The 20,692-nt window shown below is 43.7% G+C and overlaps 1 protein-coding gene across 1 annotated transcript in view; it reads right to left on the reverse strand.

The window, feature by feature from the left end:
- The window catches only part of rnf144aa (ring finger protein 144aa), a 35,736-nt gene that overhangs the window by 12,500 nt on the left and 2,544 nt on the right, over window positions 1-20,692 (reverse strand). The window contains exons 2-4 of the mRNA XM_030391310.1: window positions 4,069-4,219; window positions 2,091-2,195; window positions 982-1,042 (exon numbers count right to left, since the gene is read on the reverse strand). Coding sequence (XP_030247170.1) covers window positions 982-1,042; window positions 2,091-2,195; window positions 4,069-4,203 — 301 coding nt within the window. The 5' untranslated portion in view covers window positions 4,204-4,219. The remainder of the gene's footprint in view (window positions 1-981; window positions 1,043-2,090; window positions 2,196-4,068; window positions 4,220-20,692) is intronic.

Below are 20,692 nucleotides of genomic sequence, written 5' to 3' on the forward strand. Positions count from 1 at the left end.
ATTTGTTTTATTGTGTTCCATGTATTTATTTGTGCGAGATCTGAATGTTCTGCGCCTTTGTGTAGGTGGAGAAACCTGCAGGGCGAGAACCATCAAAGAGCGATCGCACTGCTCGGTTAAAAGCTTTTCGCTGGTAGTGAGGGAACTCTAATATTACTGATTAGCATGTCTACGTTGACAGCGGGGACTCGAGCAACACAGACCTCTCATTGTCTTTCCAGCACTGATATCCAAGCCTTTTAGCACTGGGTTAACATTTATTCTACAAACAGCGTAAACCGCAGACTGCACATGGCAGAGGAGATAAAAAGGATTTAACTGAAATATCTTGCTTCGCTAGGAGACCTGCCTCCACCAGACTCACTCCGACGGTTTACGAGTCAAGAGCCGAAACCAATCCAATTACAATCTCTTTAAACAAAGTCTGGGAGGCTTTCCCTTTCATGCATATTTGATGGGAGCTGGTGTTACACTTTGATGAGGTTGACAGGGCTGAGTCAGAATACTACAGTACAAAACAGACATATATAAGGCCTGAGTACCTGTCACGAGAATATTCCTTGCCTGCGTGATTGTTTGCAGTTTGTGAGTGGTATTGAAATCAAAATTTTTGGTGTCGGAAGTTATAAAATTGAAACACTGCAGATTAGAGCTGATGTGGACTTGGAGACACACGTCAGTGTTGAAGATTTAAATCAACTGAACAAACAAGCATCACTCAAATCTTTTTTCTATTAGCTTTCTGCAGAGACCCCGTGGTGTAATTCAACAGCAAAAACATCCACAGGGGGTGAATGATTGATTCAAGTCAGAGTGAACAGCAGTTCGGTGACACTTGTGAGACAAGACTGTCATCCTTTTGTACAGTACCCCTGGAGGACAGCAGGGTCCACGTGTGTCTGCGACACACAGTCGCTGCCCACACATCACCCAGCGAGAACGAACACTGACGTGCTGCGGCTGCGGTCTGCACTGACTCACCTCTTTCAAACTGAAGCTTCTTGTATCTCTGCATCATCTCCGTGGCCACCATGCACTCAATCTACAGAGGGAGAGGAGAGGAGAGGTGGGAGGGAAATAAGCAGGTCATTGTGAATATTTATAGCAGAAGCTGCGAGGAGCGTTTACACATTCAGAGTGCGAATATCATTTTCAGAACAATGTCAAATTCAAATTTCTACAAGATCGGAACTTGCCACTTGTTTACCAATAAGGCTTTTCATGCAGATAGAAAAAGGAGAATCAGATTGCCAGGATGTATTCAAGGTGCATTCCCAGGCCCACTCAAGGTTAAATGTACTCATTTATTGGGCAATTAAATGAGCATTCGGGCTTTGTAAAGCACCAGTCAATTACAAGGTGAAGGCATCGCTGTCAGAGCAGACAAGGATGACTGGCAGGAGGAGCTGGGGTTCCATTAAGGGCCGCTGACTCTGATTGATTAGAAACATAAGGCTGTGGTGTGCTGATTTGTGCTGTGCCTACAGGCCTCCGAGACCAAGTGAGCGCGTGAGTGAGTGAGCGAGTCCATCAGCCAAACTGCCCAGAGGATGAGCAGCGTTTTGCCCTCGCACTGACCTCCGATAGGAAGGCAGGCACATATGTGAGCTCATTATGATGGAATAAACACGTCGGCAGGTGGAGCGCAGTGGTCATCTTGAGTGAAGCTGGAGCCCTGAGGGGGCGCAGAGGTGTTAAACTAACTGCACGCATGTTAGTTTTGCCAACTCGTGCTTGTTACGTGGGAGGGGAAAGGAGCGGCGTGATAGGAGGTTCATGAAATGGAAGAAATTGATCTGTGGAGCTGACACGTCACGGTTTTTTGCTCGTTTCCCAGCACATGCATCGCCAGTTCTGCACGTGCTAGATATGAAATGTTCATACAGTAGTTGGTTATGCAAGCACGACACAAAGTTCTGTATAATAAAAATACTATGACTGTTGTTTCTGGAAATTGCTACCGTGATTAACATCGAGTCTTGAGATATTTGGGCATTATTGTATATGTTCATTAACCTGAGGAGCAGCAGGGGGAGTTCTGATATTGGCAACCAGTCTGAGAAATCTGAGTTTTTCCCTTTTATCAATACCTCATTTTCCTGCAGGTGTCCTCTTTTGGGACAGGCAGAGTCTGGACAGCTAATTGCAGTTTCAAGGCCTTCTTTGATCAGGAGTTCCACATACTGCTTCAGGCACTGAGAGAAAAAAAGACAGACAGATAGACAAATATAACCTTGATCCAGTTCAATATCCAGTCAGCCACAAACAAACACACCACATATCAGAAAGGTTGGTAAACAGACACGATCTACGGTATGATTCTCTTTTGATCGCCATCTATGCGTTTTGGTGTTGGAGAAAAGAGGCAGGAGTGACAGCATTTGTTAAAAAGCTTAAGAAAACTGTATTGATTAATCATTTTATGCCATCAACGGCTCAGATAACTGCCTAAGTCAGCCCCGTTTACAGCCACAGCATGAAGCTGTTTTTATTTAATTCTAAAACAAGACCCCACTGCACGTTGACTGCTGAGCACCAAACTGCATGAAAGAAAATGGAGCGTTTAACAGCTGAAGAGCCACATACTCCCCCTCAGGAGGTGGAAGATTGAACGTTAAACTTAACTTGCTAGTTATTTAAACTTTGAGAGAAATCAATGAATGTTGCTTGTATATCTTCTACTACTGAGATCTTTGGTTTGCACAATTATGTCGATGAATCAAGTGTTCCTTTACAAAGCTGAAAAATCAAAACGATTGTCTGGGATGTAATACATTTTCCACCTAAAAGACAGACATTTAGTAAGCTTCTATTCCATTCATTTCACTAGATTGCATATTTAGTTTTCTGTGTTCTTAGAACAGCTTAAGTGATATACCAAACAGTGTTCGTGTTTACACTGCGGTTGCCCTCCGTGGAATAAACTGTACTAACTAAGCTTTGGTAACTACTGCCGCCACCCAGACTGTGCTGAAGGAAGCAGCTTCTATTTTTAGCAGTCATTCTCGGGCATTGTGTCCTCATCTCTGCATAGATTGGTTCAGATCTCACAGCCAGTGGGTGTGACTACACCTCCATCCCAGAATTTTCACACGGGTCTAGTGTTTTACAGGAAGAGACGGGGTGTGAGATTTGTAATAGAGCTTCAGGTCATTGTTACGATTTTGATCCGTGGGAATTCGTGCAATATTTAATAATGTAAGTTGAAAACATAAAAAAAAAAAGTATCAACTGAATGTAAATAAGTAACAGTTTGGACTTTATAATATCTATGTATTGAATTACAGAGTAAGCATGGTGACCAGATAGCCCCGGCCCGTTCTGGTCCAAAGCTCCTGTGGTGATAGTGTGAACACCAATACCACAGTGGCTCAAGCCACTAGCTGCACTGCTAATTGAGTTCAAGTAGTTAATGGCAGCTTAAGTTGGCGGCAGTTAGTAGTTACCCTGCCCTACCCTACCCTGGATCGGCGACAGTGTTCCAGGCCGACACAGCACAGGACTACAGTGGGACGAGGAGACGGGGACTCTGTTCACATCATTGATGCTCGGTGCTCACACACAGTCAAAGTGGATGGAGAGTGTTTCCCTGTTCCAACTTTTGATGTGAACATCCTGGCCATATTACCATCACCAACATTTTGCTGCTCTATGCAATTACCCTTGTGTAAATTGAGAAAAACTATACAATCTGTAATTTGTGTAGCACAAAGGAGTTTATGAACCTCCATTTAGTTTAGCGTCCCTGTTTTGTATAATGATGATTAAATTGACTTATACCTTGATGGTATGCTGCCCTCAGTTTGTTTCAAGTATAAATTTGACAGATGGCCATTCCCTACACATTGAACCTCTAAGTTAAAACCCATCTAAATAACACATTTACTTTGATTAAGATCATAATTTTGACGACTACAGCTCTTTGGAGTGTATTGGTAATGAACCAATATAAATATATTGAAAAAGATATTCTATAAACTTTATTTATGAATCATTAACTTTTACAGAAGTCTTCATTCATTCCTGCAGACAGGAAGCTTGCTGCTGTGTGTACAGTGTCCTGCTCACCAGTGTACAGAAGACACATTGGCACTGTGTGATGGTGGTCATCTGCTCCAGGGGGAACTCTCCAAGGCACAGCTTACATGAGACCAGGGGGTCCACGGCCAGCTCCCAGGTGGGACGGTACCGTGCCGTGGTCATCTTCACCGCCACCGAGCTGAAACACAACAGAATGAAGAGTGGCTATGGTTATTGAAGCCAAGTGTCTATCCTGAAAGAAAGTGCCTGGAACGCTCAAACATCCTGCTGATGACAGAAATATTTAAAATGAAAGTATGAGCCTCAGATTTGTTTGTCTTCATCTATATAATAAATACAGAAATGTGCTTTATTTGCTGTGACACAACCCGCATGACTGAAAATGCATTTTTAGTCTTCACACACACACACACACACAGGTCTGTTGTATGGAGAAATGCACCAGCTCTGTGCATAAATGGCCCCTGTCAGCTGCATTCATTTTTATTCCAGACCTCATGCTCTCTGGCAGCATGGGGGGGAAAAAAGGTAACATACATTTCAAAAGCTCCTGAAACTCCTATAGCTATCAGCCATCTCAGCTCCTTGTGAAATGTTCACTTCAGATGAAATAACACTCCCCCCCCCTCTGCCATGCACGTCATCGCGTCCCCTTTGTGAGAGTCAGGGAGGGTTATTTTAGGCTGTCTCGTCTCGCTTTCTCCTTCCCTCTGCAGCTGAGAGCAAAGAGCACCCACTCGGCTGTTTACAGGAAGTGGTCCTGCGCACACAACGTCAACACTGTCAAGCTCTCCCCGTGCTGCTTAGCAACCAGCTGAAGGAGGTTTTTTTTTTTTGGGGGGGGGGGCAGCAGAGGAGGAGAGACAGGGTGAGATTGCGGTTTGCTCTCACCGGTCATGCTTTCCTCAATGTGCCTGATCACACACATACAGTGCAAGAAGAGGACGGTGGGTGGGTGGGAGTAGACGGGTTCAAGAGTCCGCATGATCGCAAACTCGTGCGATGTCCGCATGCGCTGCCCAGAGAGGGGAGAGAAAGACAGACAGTGTGCTCTGGTTTGGCAGAGATATCATATGTCTTCACACTGCACTCCTTAAAAACACATTTAATATTTGACAGACGTGGGGGAAAAGCACAGGGTGTTGCTTCCACCACTGACCAACTTCATTAGGGTGATGGGTGACAGCAGATGATAACATGCCAAGGCAATAAAACTAATCTGTTGTGGTAATGAGGTAAAACCAAGATGATCGGCTGGCGCAAGGTGATGCGCCAAGAATGAAATGTGCCTCAAACTAATTCCATTTATTCCATATCTCACAGGGCTGTACAATTCTTACATATTGCACCTTATTATTGCACATTTTGCCCACATAATGCTATTTGGTCACACGTTTGACCTTTGTCAGAGAAAAATAAAATACTGCGATTCCAATACTATTTCAGTAAATTGCCTAGCCCTTCTATCTCATTATTCCTCTGTCCATCATATTACGTCAGGGAATATATTGGGTCTGCTATGAGTGCGGACATCATTCATCGGTAGGTTTCTGCTCAGTGGTGCAAGGAGAGAAGAAGGAGGAAGAGTCTCGAAGGAGGCTTCAATGAGGCAACACGAGCGCATCATCTTATGTAGAAGTCTATTATTAGAAAGACACTTCATTGGAAATCTGTGAGTGATCAGATACTGCGGCTGATAAGTGCAGAGCTATTCACTTCACTGCAGTTTTGTCGAACTACAAGCAACGGCAAAATGGGTGGCACTGTTAGACAAGTGTACTTGATAGGTACTAAGTGAGGGTAGAAGAAGTCACAGTGGAGTAATCAACTGCACAGGGCCAAAACACCATCAAGTAAGTCAGCACAAACAACTCCAGTTGCAAATATTAAAAAGGCCAAAAAGTAGGTAGGACAATATACTTAATATTTGATTGCATTAGATTGTTTATGTGAATAAAACTAAAACAACAAGCCTGTAAATCGCACCTACAAGCCCATGCTCACGCGATCCTCTGCTCTGCACCTGTTATCGTAAGTCACGTCTGTTCAGATGATACTCGACTAGAAGAAATGTGTCATTTTGACTGCCTCGATTCTTCCTCCTCCTAGTCTCTTTGTCATGTCTTACTTTAAGCAGGAGGCGGACCGAGGATGAAATTTTCAAAGTGAGACAAACTGAGACGATGACAAAGTGAAAAATGAGTTCCACCTCATGTCTCACTCATTCAAATCACCTGGCATGTGTCCATCTCTCCCACCATCTGGAAAGCACCGAGTGGTGAGGAAGCTCAATTATCTAGGTGCTGAACTTGTATGCAAAAGTTTAAAAAAAAACAACAATTTTTTACCATGATGGAGCCAAATGACCCCTCGGGGGGAGATTGGGAGGGACACCACATTCACGGCTAGCTAACGGCAGCTATCCACCTGTTTCCTCAGAAGCCTATGGGGGCTGCCATGACAGATAACTACTTCCGCCGGCGGATTTTCTGTTTCCGGTTGCCTTGCAACTGCATGATGGCCGCTGCCGCTAAGCTAGCCCTAAACAACTAGCGTTAGGTCATAAGTGCTATATTGTTTTTAAAATGAGCTCAGGTACAACATGTGCCGTTGTTGGTTGCCACAACAATTCATGAAAATTTAAGTCTTTTTCAGAAACGTCTCGTGTAGTATATCAACAACTTAGTCAAACTTGTCCGTGCCCTGCGCCCTACATGCCATGCTGAGGAAGGAGGAACAGAGACTAGCGCGGCTCGCGGCTTTGACACTAAAATAAATATTTGGGTTTCTGAATATCTTCCACAGTATAGCTGCTGCATGACTGCATGACTTCCCTAACCCGGCAATGTCCGAGCAGCCGCCTGTCTCCACGACTTCACTTTCCTTCAGCATTATCCACGCTGTATGTTTAGCTTGATTGACGCTGTGGCTGGACTCTACTGCTGCCTTCAGAAATAACTCGCTGTGTTTCTTCAACAGTACTTTCCCTATGTTGTTACTGTGCAGGTAGTTGTATGCTTCTGTGCTTTTGTAACTGCGTAATTCTCCACCGTCAACACCTTCAGAAAATATAAGATAAGCATTAGCCCGACGTTAGCTACATCGATGTAGCTAACGTCGGGCTAATGCCGGGCTAATGCTTCATGTCATCTGCCAACTCCGTGAGAACTGTCCTCATGACTTATTAAAACATCTGTTCTGTGTATCCACCGCCGATTTTTATCCATTCTGTCGCTTTCTTTGTGTTAAAAAGCCGGTTTTTAGAGCGAGCATGACAGCTACGTTAGTGTAAACGCCGAGGTCAACCAGCTCAACCGGAAGAGCATAACCGAATATCGCTATGAACCATGGGTAAACTCACGAAGTCAGGAATAAGGTGGATAGATAGCAGCAGTTGGCTGATACCCCTATTTTTGAGTCCGACTTCAACAGCTGGCCAGTTCTTACATAATCCACCTTTAATGAAACAAATTGGAACAATGATATTTTGCAAACACTGACAAACTAAGAGGAGAAAGACTTAAAGTTAAGCATGTTAAAGCTTAATTGTAGGCCTCTGACACATATTTGGTGAAAAAACTGCAAACTTTATTAACACCTCTGCCGTAGAGTCTCAAATCAATGCAGCTGATGCTTGAATGAATCGGGGTGACTGAAATAGTCCATTATTCCTTATCTGTCTCCTAGTATAAGCAGCTGAACTCCATTAGCCCTGTGGCAGAAGCACCTGATGGTTAAAAAAAAAAAAAAAAAAAAACAGTAATTCACACCGTACACAGCAGGACTTTCTAATACATTTGAATCAGTTTCTCCCCCGCAAGACTTTATATCGGCTGTGCAAATGCTGACAGACTAGGTCGATGGGGACAAATGAAATTGTTTTGTAAGGATGGCCTGAGGAGAACAGAGAGAGGGAGCATGAGAGAGAGAAAGTGAAAAAGAGCAACACAGGGAAAATGAGTTTTCATGAGAAAAGGAGGTGCAGTGCCGTCCCTCTGCTGAATTATTAACTAGATGGTCCATTATCACCGGGATACATGTAGACATATATAGTATACACAGAGCGATGGGACCGTGCATGCAGGCCTTAATGTGCGCTATAAGTCTGAAAAGGGTCGGGATAGAGAGCCAACATTTTTATTTTTTTTAAATCAATGAAGCGGGAGTCAGAAGTGAGTCAGGAGTCAAACATCCATCCTGAGCAGTGGTCACCATGTGTTGGTCATCAGTCTGAGGGGGCTCAACTCATAGCTTAACTGACTGACTGCAGCAGCACTCATGCGATAATGACTCCACATCCGAGAGACAAACAAGCACAAGCACACACACACAAGCACACACACACACACACACAAGCACACACACACAAAGAATCCATTGCATAAGGGGGGTGGAAATGGTCATGGAGGAGCAATTGTGGAGAACTTCTCTGGGGAGCTCGAGGCGAATGCTGCAGCATACATCATGATAGCATCCATTAAAACTTTATCCACATCTACATTGCATGGCGTGCTGAATAAAGGTCACTTAAAGCGCACAAAACATAGACGGATATCACACCAAGCCACTCAAATGGAGACACACACAGGAATATATTGTGTTCAGCTGCATACTGTGGTCTCCATATATTGTACCTTTACATCATGGGTTTGTTTAATTTATGGATAACATGCTGCTTCACGTGACATCTTTAATTAAAAACACAACTTGTCAACACATGCCTTTGATGGGCGAAGTGCAGTGCTTTCTTGCCAACTGTCAAGTCCTGATTTATAACTACAGCATATGGAATCCTTGTTCACAATCTTTTGAGTCTTATGTAGTCAATCAAATCAAGTCAAATCAAATCACTGAATGTGTCCTTACGTAACCCAAAACAAGCCTTCTAAATATGCCCGGCTTGAAAACTATATTTTTGCTCTGCGTTCATCAGCAGCAGCATAAATTATATGGTTTGGAGTTGTTCTGGCCACTTTCTGCAGGTCTTGGGAGCATGAATCAACCCTCGTGTAAAGGGAAAAACTATTAAATGCAAATTCTCACCTGGGTAGACTCAGGCGGAAGATGGAAAGTGAGAGCACATTTTCATACGCTACACCGCCAGGCCTCACGCTGCATAGTGATGCGGACTTTACATTCATGAGGATATAAACCCGAGTGCTCTCACTGCAGTGGTGTGTACAAGCCACCTCATCATTCGCTCCCATAGAGGAGAGAGAAGGCCTGAAAGAATGCGAGATTGGGGGGGGGGGGTGATCTTTAAGCTCTCCATTTTCACCCGAGTTAACAGCTTTTACACTGTGTAATTATATAATGTGGCATTAAAGCACTGCATATATATATGGCTGATGTGAATGAAAGCTGTTAACACCTGTAGCCCTGCCATTTATCTCAATCATCCTTTTGCACGCAGATAAAAAACTCTTTCAGCACATGCTCAAAGGCGTTCAGCCGATCGGCACGAATCCACCAATTAAACAAGACAGGGCAAGTGCGATGAAGGACAGGAGCTGACGGCTGCCACTGTATTAAGGGCTGGAATAAACTAAGGTGGCAGATGATGTTCTACCTGAATTCTGGGGGGGCGAGCTGGTAAAGCAGATGTTCAGTTGTGTCATTATTTGCTGCAGCAGTATTAATGAAGTGAGGAGGCACGATGCGATACTAGCTGACTGACGCAAAAGTCTGCTCCGACTGGCCTTATCAGCGTAACTGAATCCGAGCTTAGGTTTACTCATGTCAGTGTTCCTGTCTGGCATCCTGCTACCATAATTATTAGTTCACTGTACTTGCAGCTGTGACTGCATCCCACTGACACAGCATCCGATTTGATTTACCTCAAAAATCCTTACATAAAAAGCCGCCAGAAATTTGCAGTAAAGTGAAAAAAAAAAAAAAAAAAAAAAGAGTAAAAAAACCCAATAAATTCAGATTGGCCTGTCTGAGTAAGCACTTCCTGCCGTCTGCTCCTCCCTCCCCTCTTCCTTCCTGCCTTTCCTCCCTCAACAGACCGGCCCAGCTCTTCACGGCCAATTAGCCGGGCCTTTAAGTCTCATTCCTGTCTTGTCCTCTCTGTGTCCACTACTGCGGAGAAAAAAGATAGAAACGGAGTAAAAATGAAGAGAGGAAGAGATGATGGTGGCGATGTGCCAGTGTCGTCCATTTTCCAGACTCGCCCGGTTCACTTTTTTTTTTACTGACTGCGATTGCTTCTCCGTCACCTTGTTGTGAAAGCTCCCTGCTGGGCGACTGAACAAACAGGCCGGACATACCGTTTCACAGAAGAAACACGCAAACACAGTCAGGCAGTACACATGAGACACGGATCTTAAAATCAAACTGTAGGTGGACAGAAAAATACCGCAGGTGAAAACAATCTGAGGGTCGAGATGGACTTAAGAATGCAGACTTTTGATTCCGGGGGGAGCATAGTCAAGATTTGAGGTTCTTTATTGGATGAAATGAAGATTGCATTCCCTACAGTATATGCTTCTCACAAAAACATGGATAGATGGATTCATAGATAAAATGTGATGAAAACACACTATTTTTTTATATAGGAGTGCAGAGAAAGGAAGAGCCTGAGGAAAGGAGCTACTCTGTAGTCTGGTGGTGGATACTTCTGTATCACTTGCCAGATGGAGCAGGGTGAAGAGGGGCAATTTTCTCCTTGAATGGATACATTGCTGTGTGATCAACAATCAGTTTAATCGCCAAAACCTTACAAAAAACATTATTGGTTATTTTTGTAGACTTTGGGGAATTTTTGTAGCACATATAAACAAGTAAATGATCAAAGTTTATATTGAATAAGTTCTACTCCTGTTACACTGTATTGTTCTCAAATATTGTGATATATATGTAATAGCTAAATATTAAACAATTCAACATTTCAACTTCAACTTAAAGTTTCTAGAGAATCTATTCTTATGTTCACAAAAAGGCTCGAGTGTAGCTTACAAAAGCATATATAACATACAGTAGAAGGGCATGAATAGCCGCCCTTATAATAATTTAGAAAGTTAGAAAGCTGCTGCGTTGTGTTTAAATGTCTTCCTGTTACATAATTCAGTACAGCCTATGTGTACGTGCAAAGTGTTTCTGTTGCATTAGATTATACAAGCTGTTGCGTTTCACTTCCTGGAGAGAGCATGAAAGCGTGGTCGGTAAACACACACCGTGCGCAACACAGGGTACAGATGACACCGACTTGTGTACGACACTGTTATTATCAAATCCTCCGCTTCTTATAGTGAGCACTGCAGCGAGCCTGGAAGAACTGCTGCTGCTGCTGCTGCTCAGTCCTGCAAGGAGACAAATAATAAGCAGCGGTTTGCCAACTGACGGCCACCTGGAGACGAACTGATGGAAATCAGGAATTCAAAAGACCTTCCTATCCTGTGTTGGATAGCCGTAGGAGACGCTATACAGCACGATGCTACACAGCACAGAGCCTACGGTCAAACACGCAACTCTGTTTGAGGCACAAATATGGACAGTTATCGACACCTTCTGCATTATTCATACGGTAATAAATGATATCTCTCGAACAGCGGGGCAAAGGCAAAAACCTTGCAGCACGTTCAGGGCCACGATAAATAGCAAAATGAATTGACTGTCAACCCTCATTATACTTACATGCCATATCTCCCATCTGACTTATGACACTGGTGTACTGTTAAAATAAAATCAATGTGGGACACTAAAATAACACTGATAAATCATGCCAGCGTCTATTTTGAGTAGGTTTACTGCAGGCAGAATGTAGGTCACGGGTGTATGTGGGCCATAGGTTGATGTGGATCACACAGAAACTGGAACGACGCTCAAGTCACACCGTGACCAGCCGTAACCCACGCGCTCGGGACGCGTCTTCTCCTTTTTTGATCAACTAGAAACTAAAACTGAATTCGTAACCCCGCGAGCACTGGGGACTTTATTTTTGGGACGGCTCAATCGCCGAATGTGAAAGGTGACATGCCTTCGTGGAGTAACAGCGGTTGGGGACAGCCTCCGTCTGTCCTTGACGTGGAGGGGGGAGTGCTAAGAGGGGAGCTAAGAGTGGTGATAGACCTAGTTTTTCCATGCCCCAAGGAGTTACACAATCAACCAGATGTATTTTGGCATCGTGAGTGGTGTGGGGAAGTTATGTGCGCGTGCGTGCGTGTGGTGGCCAGACAGTGGTCATGACTGGGTATGTAGGGCAAAAAAGCTGTAGGCTCATGGCCACTTGGTCTCCTGCCACTTTTCTGCTGCAATGCAAGCTAAATATCCAGTGTCTAAAGCAGAGTGCACGGCTCCTGCAACAACTGTGATGGGTCGGCCCGAGCCTGTTTATATTTAACTTTACGTGCCAGTTTGTTGACAGTGATGACAACACTGAATAGGCTAAAGAACAGCAATGTAATCGTTTTTCTCTCTGTGACGCTAAGTTTGTTTTTCTTTGGATTTAGCAGATCTGGTCCCACCCTTTTCACAACTATCTACTACTCTCTGTAATTAAGCGAAATGGGACCACACTTACTTAAAGTAACATTATGTAACCATTTAACCATAAAATAAAAGCCTCAGAATCATTCTGATGGAACACTGAGCAGGTCGGCTCACAGTCTACAATGCTGTGCAGCACACGACTTTAAAGGTGTGTAGTTGAGATGAAAATGAAAGCCGAGTCCAAGGATGGGTGTGACTCTATGTGACTTGTTTATGGAGGAAAGCTAGCTAGCTCACATTCACAGGAGCTTTTGACTGCATAGAGGAGGAGGTTTTTAAGTCTGATGCATGAGGAGACCCAGCAAAGAATTCTGGTGGGGAGCGGCTCTGGTAATGGCACCAGAGCTGGAGCCGGGCGAGTGGGCACCGGAACGAGGCTCAGCAGCCTCAGAAAACATTAGCTGTAAAGATACCAAGGACACAGCCAGTCTTTAATTTCGCGTCTCCAACTTGTCCAGAACGCTGCTGCACGATTTTTAACAGGCACGTCCAGGCGTGAACACAACACATTACCCCTGTGCTGTCGTCACTCCACTGGCTTCCAGTTCGTTTTAGAATTGATTTTAAACTTTTATTGTTTGCTTTTTATGCCATTAATGGCCTGGCTCCCTCCTACCTGTCAGAGATTTTAACTGTCCGTGATCATGGCAGGGCCCTCCGTTCTTCCGGCCAGCTCCTGTTAGAGGTCCCAAGGTCAAGACTTAAACAGTGGGGCGATCGTTCTTTTGCTGTCACAGCTCCCAGGCTGTGGAACAGACTGCCCCCTGACATTCGCACCACTACTGACCTCAGCCTTTTTAAATCAAAGCTGAAGACACACTTTTTTAGATTGGCATTTAACTCTGACTAGGGTAGTCCTGCTTTTAGGTGTACTTATTTTGCCTGTTTTTTATTTTAAGCACTTTTAGAGGGCCTTTAACACCCTGCAGCACTAGTAGCACTTTCTTGTGTTTTCTTGCAGCACTGTAGCACTTTCTTGTGTTTATGTGTTGTTTTTATGTATTATTTTATTGCTTTGATGTAAAGCAGTTTGGGTACCGTCTGGATATTGTAAAGGGCTATACAAATAAAATTTGATTGATTGATTGATTGACACATTTATGGAGGAAACCAGGAAGAAAAAAAGGAAATGACCAAGCAAGAGTAAATCTGGGACTAGCTTTTAGTCCTTGGCGACAGCTTTGTGGAATAAAATGCCAGACAGATGACTGGCTAGTTTGCCAATCGTTTGCAGTTAGCATATACTGTACGTATATTGCATCCGAAAAACTGTTACAGAGACATTGGATTTGTATTCATTCAACAAAAGTTGTCCATATCACACTAAATACAACATTTCTACTTAATGTTGCTTTAATGTGTACAGTGTGGTGAATGCACGACAGTGCATTCTCGTGCTGCAACGGTGCCAAAATAATGAAATAAAGCCTGTGTTGGATTATTAATGAACACATTTGCCCTAGAGATCTAAAATATAACCAGTACAGCACACCAGTTTATATTCTAACCAGCAATCGCACTATTCTGCAGTGCCAGGGGTCTGTATGCAATGCTCCCCTAACGAGGGATGTACAGTAATTGTCCAAAAATCTGCAGTCAACGCCCGAGGCTACAATTGCTTCATGGTTTTTAATGTTTGCGACCGTGTCAACAGGTAGAGGAAACACTCATTTACAACATTCACCAGAAATCGCTGTCTGTCATCATAAGAACACAGGAACAAAGCAGAACAAAAACAGGCTAGTGAGCTGAACCAAAAAAAGAAAGAGGAAGGAGGAAGACAGGAAGAGTGAAATGGGGCAAAAGAGAAAGAGGAAAAAACAGAAGGCAAGAAGATGGGGAGGAAATGAAAAACATCATGTGAAATTGTCATAAAAAAGGGAATCTTTTCTACACGCCTGTAAGCCTCCTAAGTAGGCAGTTAGGCAAACGAGCCGAGGCTTTGGCAGCCCTTAATGACTGACTGTAAATATTCATGAGACTCCGGTCGCATTTTAAAATGTTCTCTGTTTGTTCCCTTGAAGTTTTTAAAGAATCTATATTGAAGAAAAATCCAACGCATGCCTAACTGGACCCACATTCGGGAGGCACTCGCTGACCTTTTAAGTTCCTGAAGCTTTTTCTTCCGACTGCTAGTAAGATTTGGAGTGTTTGTTTTCCAATTTCCACACAACGAGAAGAGACGCACTCCACTGTTTCGGATTCCACAAGAAAAAGAAAACACCGTCAGACTCGATGACATATTTGCGAGTGACATGCACAAAGCGAAACATTCAGTCGAGTGCCTGAAGCAAGGAGGCGATCAACGCCCACAAAGTCTTATTGTCCGGGGCGATGTAGCCAGACTGTGCTGAACAAGGGTGACGGCGTACAGTTCTCTGCAACACAAAGAATAATAAAGAAGAAAAACAAGATAAGACTGCTCAGAGAACGTCCTTATTTGAGTCGTGAGACACCACATCTTGCCGGCTCCAGAAGTGCTTAAAACAAGGCTCTGAGCAGCGACAACAGACCTGCTCTCCTCCTCTTTCCAAAAAGCCATCTAGGCTCACATTAGCATCTCAGAAGCTAAGGGGAGACGACAGGCATGCCACATTGAGCCTATTTCTATTGACAGATGCAGAGAGCCTGGGCAAAGGGTCGACTTTGCTGGCAATCTGTTGTCGCTCACTGCTCCACCGCTTCAGTCATTTTGTTTACACTATATAACCAGATAACACTGAATAATCAGATTAAGCTCTGAGGTTGTTATTTTGGATGTCCCATCAATCTTGAATCTTACCTACCACCGTATTAATAGAAGCTAAAATCTTGCACACGCCCAATCTGACATCCGGAAACAGCTCGGCTCAGCCTGGACTCAGCTGCTCCCTCATTTGTGTTATCGTGGGAAGTTATTTTCAGTTTTGTCATTAAAGATGGTTCTATCTGTCCACATTTCTCTTTGTACTCACTTCCAAAAAACAGACTCCAAAAAATATAAACTGGCAAAATGTACTGTTTTGAAACTCAGTTTTGTTTGTTAATGTCATTGGCATAATTTGGATATTTCAGTGTGGTTTATCTGCCAGGTTGCGTTTTTTTTCCCTCTCTCTTCAGATTTCATCTTTGAAGTGAACCTCATTGGAATTCCTTATGAATTTCCATCCAAAAACAAAATGTGAGAAAAATACCACAGTGGAATCCGCTCGGTTGTTTATTAATGGCAGATGAATAGATTAAACTAAAAAAAGGGACACTTCTTCTCTCCCGAATAGGAATCTCAATTTTTCATCGACGCAGCAAAACAAAACAAGGTCACACCCACTGAGGGCCAGCGGCTGAAAAAAACCCCAACAAATAAAGGCTGCATTCACAAGGCTTGTCTGACAGTGACGTAACTGGTAGACACGTTTGCACATTTCTGGCAGCGTTTCTGAAACAAACACAAAAAGACGCCTTATGGCTGCCGGCCAAGGAACGACTCCATAGAGAGACACTGTTGACTGTTGGGAGTATTTGATTAAAGTAGAATGTGAGGCAGCCCATAGTCAACCTCTTATCAGAGCCAATAAAATATAACAAATAGATATATGCTGGATTTGAACTAATGTAGTCTGTACGTCCACCACCAGCCACACTGCTTTTTGTGTGTAGCTACAATGCTATTAGAACAATGTGCTGCAAGTCCAAAATGTGGGAATGCCTACTCAATTCCTGCCTTAATTTGACTGACATACCACGCTTAAGCTGTGCATGCGACACATTTTTGTATTTAAATGGTTTTGTGTGTATGACAAGCTGAGACAGTTAAACTAACAACATGGTCCATGATGCTGTGTCGTGTGTTTTTAATTTGATTCATGACAACGGTGTTCTATGGCATGAAGCTACACTTAACTACACAGAAGACAGATGTTAGCAGGAGTAATTTGATGGATAGGTTAAAGGTGCAATATGTAAAAATTGGTGACCTGTTGAATTCATACTCTAAACAAATAGAGGGCAGCGTAGCACCAGGTTAGCTGCCATATGTTGCCGACTGTAGCTGCCATATGATGCCGACTGTAGCTGCCATATGATGCCGACTGTAGCTGCCATATGATGCCGACTGTAGCTGCCATATGCTGCCGACTGTAGCTGCCATATGCTGCCGACTGTAGCTGCCATTAGCTAGTTAGCTCAGTGAGCTCATTTGACACATGGACAATTATTACATATTTTCACACCCTCAAGACTATAGGGCTGCAACTAATATTCATTTTCTTTCATAAAAATTGCTCATAATAATTTCCCAGAGGCCAAATTTAATTACTCAAATTGCTTTTTTTTTATCCAAATAACAGCCCAAAACCCAAAGATTCTCTATTTACTATCATAAATGACAGAGGAAAGCAGCAAATCCTTACATTTAAGAAGCTGGAACCAGCAGATGTTTGACTTTTATACTTTAAAATGAGTCAAACAATTAATAAATTACCAAAATGATCATATGGCTGATTTATTTATCCCAGCACTAGAGGGACGACTTTCAGCGCTTAAGTGTCATATCTGTTAATGCACAGGCTCTCATAGATCTTTCGAAACTACATCAGCTTTACAGTATCATTGCGCGCGCGCACACGCGCACACACACACACACACACACACACACCAACTCTGAAACTCTGCATGTGTGACAAACAACAGTTACTATTGCACAATGGCAAATAAGTGGATATGATAATATCTGCTATGAAACAATGAAAGAAGCAAGAAAAAATACAATAATTTCCACTTATTTTAATTGGGGCACTCAAAAGAACTTTAGTCATATCAACAGTTTTATCCTTTCACTGAAATGACTTTAAAGAGATAGCTGCAGGCCTAGTTAAAAAACTAACGAGAGTGACCTGCTGCACAGTGAGCAGAACTGCTACTCCACTGGACAATAGAGATCTCATGGTCGCAGGAGGAGAGAGCTACTCCAACGGAGAGGCACTCAGAGCCTAATCTGCAGGGTACGGTGACACTCTCACCAGCAGTGGGCTAAACAATTCACAAGCAATTTCAGGGAATCGCTGAGTTAGGGCAACGCAGACCAAACCAAAAGGGTGTAGACTCAACAATTTCTAAGTTCTCATGCACCCTCTTCAGTCTTTTCGTGGAGAGGACACTCCCAACGCATCATCGTCCACAGAGGGCTTTCTCATATCTCGTACGCCTCATCACAACATCACATTCGTTCTCTCGCTCTGCCCTCCAGCTCCTCATCCTCGCAGTCGGTGAGCTGCCGCCTTGTAAAGTGAGCCCGATCTTCGAGTCCCAGTGCAAGGAGAAAGAGAGATAGGAAGCCAAAGACAGCCTTAGGAAACACACTGACATCCTGTTGTTGGGTTTGGTGTGGATACACGATGGATGTACACTGACTAAAAGTGAGGTGAGGAAACACTCCGAAAAGGCAGAAGAGAAACAACAAAAACCACAGTGACACATTTAAAAAAGGGAGTGTTGTGTCAATGGTGACATGACAGCGCATGCAAACCGCTGAATACTTGGCCCAGAAATTAAACCCATATTCAGACACGTTCAGGTGTTTTTAAGAAAAAGACACTCACTATCAGGGTTGGGACCTAAGGGATTATACTACTGGGACATCAGACAGTAGTAAGCAAGGAAGGGATTGCAGAAATACCGATAGAGCCATTTTTTGATAACCTGACAGATCTGCCTTCTCATTTCCCTGAATCTGCAGGCCAAACGCAAAAAGAACTAAACAGCTTTTAATCATCTTTTTTTTGCTGAAACAGTTCCTTCTGCTGCTGCTTCACAAACAACGGGTGGCTTTAATTGTGAGGCAGCCACAGGACGCACAGGGCGTTTGACACCACGGTTAGCAGTAAGCACGCCTAGCCATCAGACACGCGCCTACAACACAAAACAGAGGTTGTTTTCTCTTTTGTTTGGTGAGAGGATCGGTTTTAAAAAATGTTTTCCAAGGGAGTAATGGAACAAGGAGGAGTAACCACAGAGAGCCGTTCCAACTCCAACTCCTCGGCAAGGTAGCCGACTTCACTGTGTCCTGCTGTTGTGTGGGAAAGTACTCTTTCTGAGTGCAGCATTACTGCGATTGCAAAGTTTTTTTGTCAGACGTCTTCATTAAGATCCCCGAGTGTTTTTGGAATGCGCTGTGAACAGAAACAGAAATCGCTATTCTATTATATTCCTGAAAAAACTAGCAGCTCCTGGGGTGTTTGACATTGTGTAAAACTTTGGCTAGTATTGCCAGGCTGCAGATTTCTTGGGATACAAAGTGTCTCCACCACTCTCTTCGGGCCCTTTCCAAAGGCAGACAACGCACTAGCAAGAACTTAAGTTTTTAGGAGCATATGCCCAAAGAAAGACAGGATGCAAAGTCGTAATGTAATCAGATCTCCTGTGAACACAGAACACAGTCGCCGTGCTGTTCGTCTGCTGTTGTCCCGAATGGCATCAGCTCGTGATTTACGCCATGCCAGGCTTCACCAGATTCCGTCTCATCACTGGCACTCCCAGATCCCAGCCTACCTCCTGACTCATCTACTTCTCCTTCACTTAGCGACTTTACAAGCCGGAGAGTGTTGTATTTTTTTTTAATGCGCAGGTGGAGAGCAACAGTGATAGAGACAGACATAGTAAGAGTAAAGGATTGGCTTATTCCCTGTCGAGCCGGAGCGTAAATTGTACCCCTTTAATGAACATAAAGCATGGCGTGTTGTTGTCTAATAGTCTATTGAGGCTACCGTGGGTGGAAGAACCACCGTCTCTTCCAACAAAGTACTTTCTTTACTGACTTTTTTCCAACTTAGTAACTTAAGAAGGAAAGCCTAACTACAAATGTTACAGAAAGCTTTTACACCTTTTTTTCTTCCTCTCGTGAGACTCCGTTATAGCTGCGCTGGATGCATCTCGACATAATGATGTTACATCATCTATTTTAAGGGCATTTTCTGCGGAGTGCAGTCAGTAAAATCTGACCCCAGATAAAAACAAATGTATCCAGAGTGCACCGACATCTGTTTTCTGAAAGCATTTTGGCAGTGGTCCATTAGGCGGTTAGTATGTATGTACAGATGGACTCGAAAGACAGCGTGAAGCACAGAGGCTTTTGGCTTTTTGTGTCAATGTCTGAAGAAGATGAACACATAATTCTCTCCCGTCTAAAAATGACACTTGTGCCTGTTGCTTCAACCCGAAGGACTGGCCGCAATTTACACATTCCTGAAGTGCTAAATCCTCGGAAAGTGTCAGAGGGTCAGCAGAATCTGCGGTGCGCTCATTACATAATAGCATCTCACTTGACGTGCCCTACCTGCGTGAGAAAAATGGAGCCCGCGTGAACGGTTCAAAGTGCCGAGCAGCCATTCGGAAGAAGCATGGCACACAGGGGCATCACATTACGCTCTCATAACAATCCCCATCTCATCCCAACGGGCTGGATTCAAGCCATAACACGGAGCTGAAGCGCTCTCCGAGCAATGAACATCAATTTCGGGAGTCGTTTAGAACTCAAGTGATTGCATTGTTGACTATCCGGTATCCAACACCACCCTTCCCCTCCACCCCAGCGCTACTTAGTTCACCTGGAAACCGGCACCACCCTGAACACTCACTCACACAACACCCCTCGCTGAAATGGCATTTAAAGCTGTTGCATAATCCTTGGCAACCTGACTGCACAAAAGGCAGACTACAGCCCCTGGAGTCAGATTACGCCCAAATCACTTCTCTAGATGTGTAAATGTTACGAGAATAATGGAGTGATTCAGCAAACATACGCTGCAGTAATGTACCGTGTTGTCCGGGGCGGCCAAGAAACACTGGTTACCTAACAACGGAAAAGCTACGTGTCCTTCGCAGGCCCTCAACTCAGTGAAAGGAAAGATGTTGATGAACTGACAGCCATTGAGTTTTAAAATACTGGTTAAGTCTATTTAAACACATGTGACATTTCTAGATTAGGTCTGCCTCAGACTGACTTGTCTGCTTTCAGGTTACGTGCTGCTGTGGGATACAGAGTTGACCAGGGTTAAAACTGGGGCTGCAAATCCTGGGGATACTGAAGTTGAACACGTTCCATGATAATTTATTTAAATTTGTGGGTAATAACAGGAATAGAGTGGAAATAGAGAGGGCATTTTTTCGTATAAGTAGATGAGCC

The sequence above is a fragment of the Sparus aurata genome, chromosome 16, assembly GCF_900880675.1.
Source record: "Sparus aurata chromosome 16, fSpaAur1.1, whole genome shotgun sequence".
Classification (NCBI taxonomy): domain Eukaryota; kingdom Metazoa; phylum Chordata; class Actinopteri; order Spariformes; family Sparidae; genus Sparus; species Sparus aurata.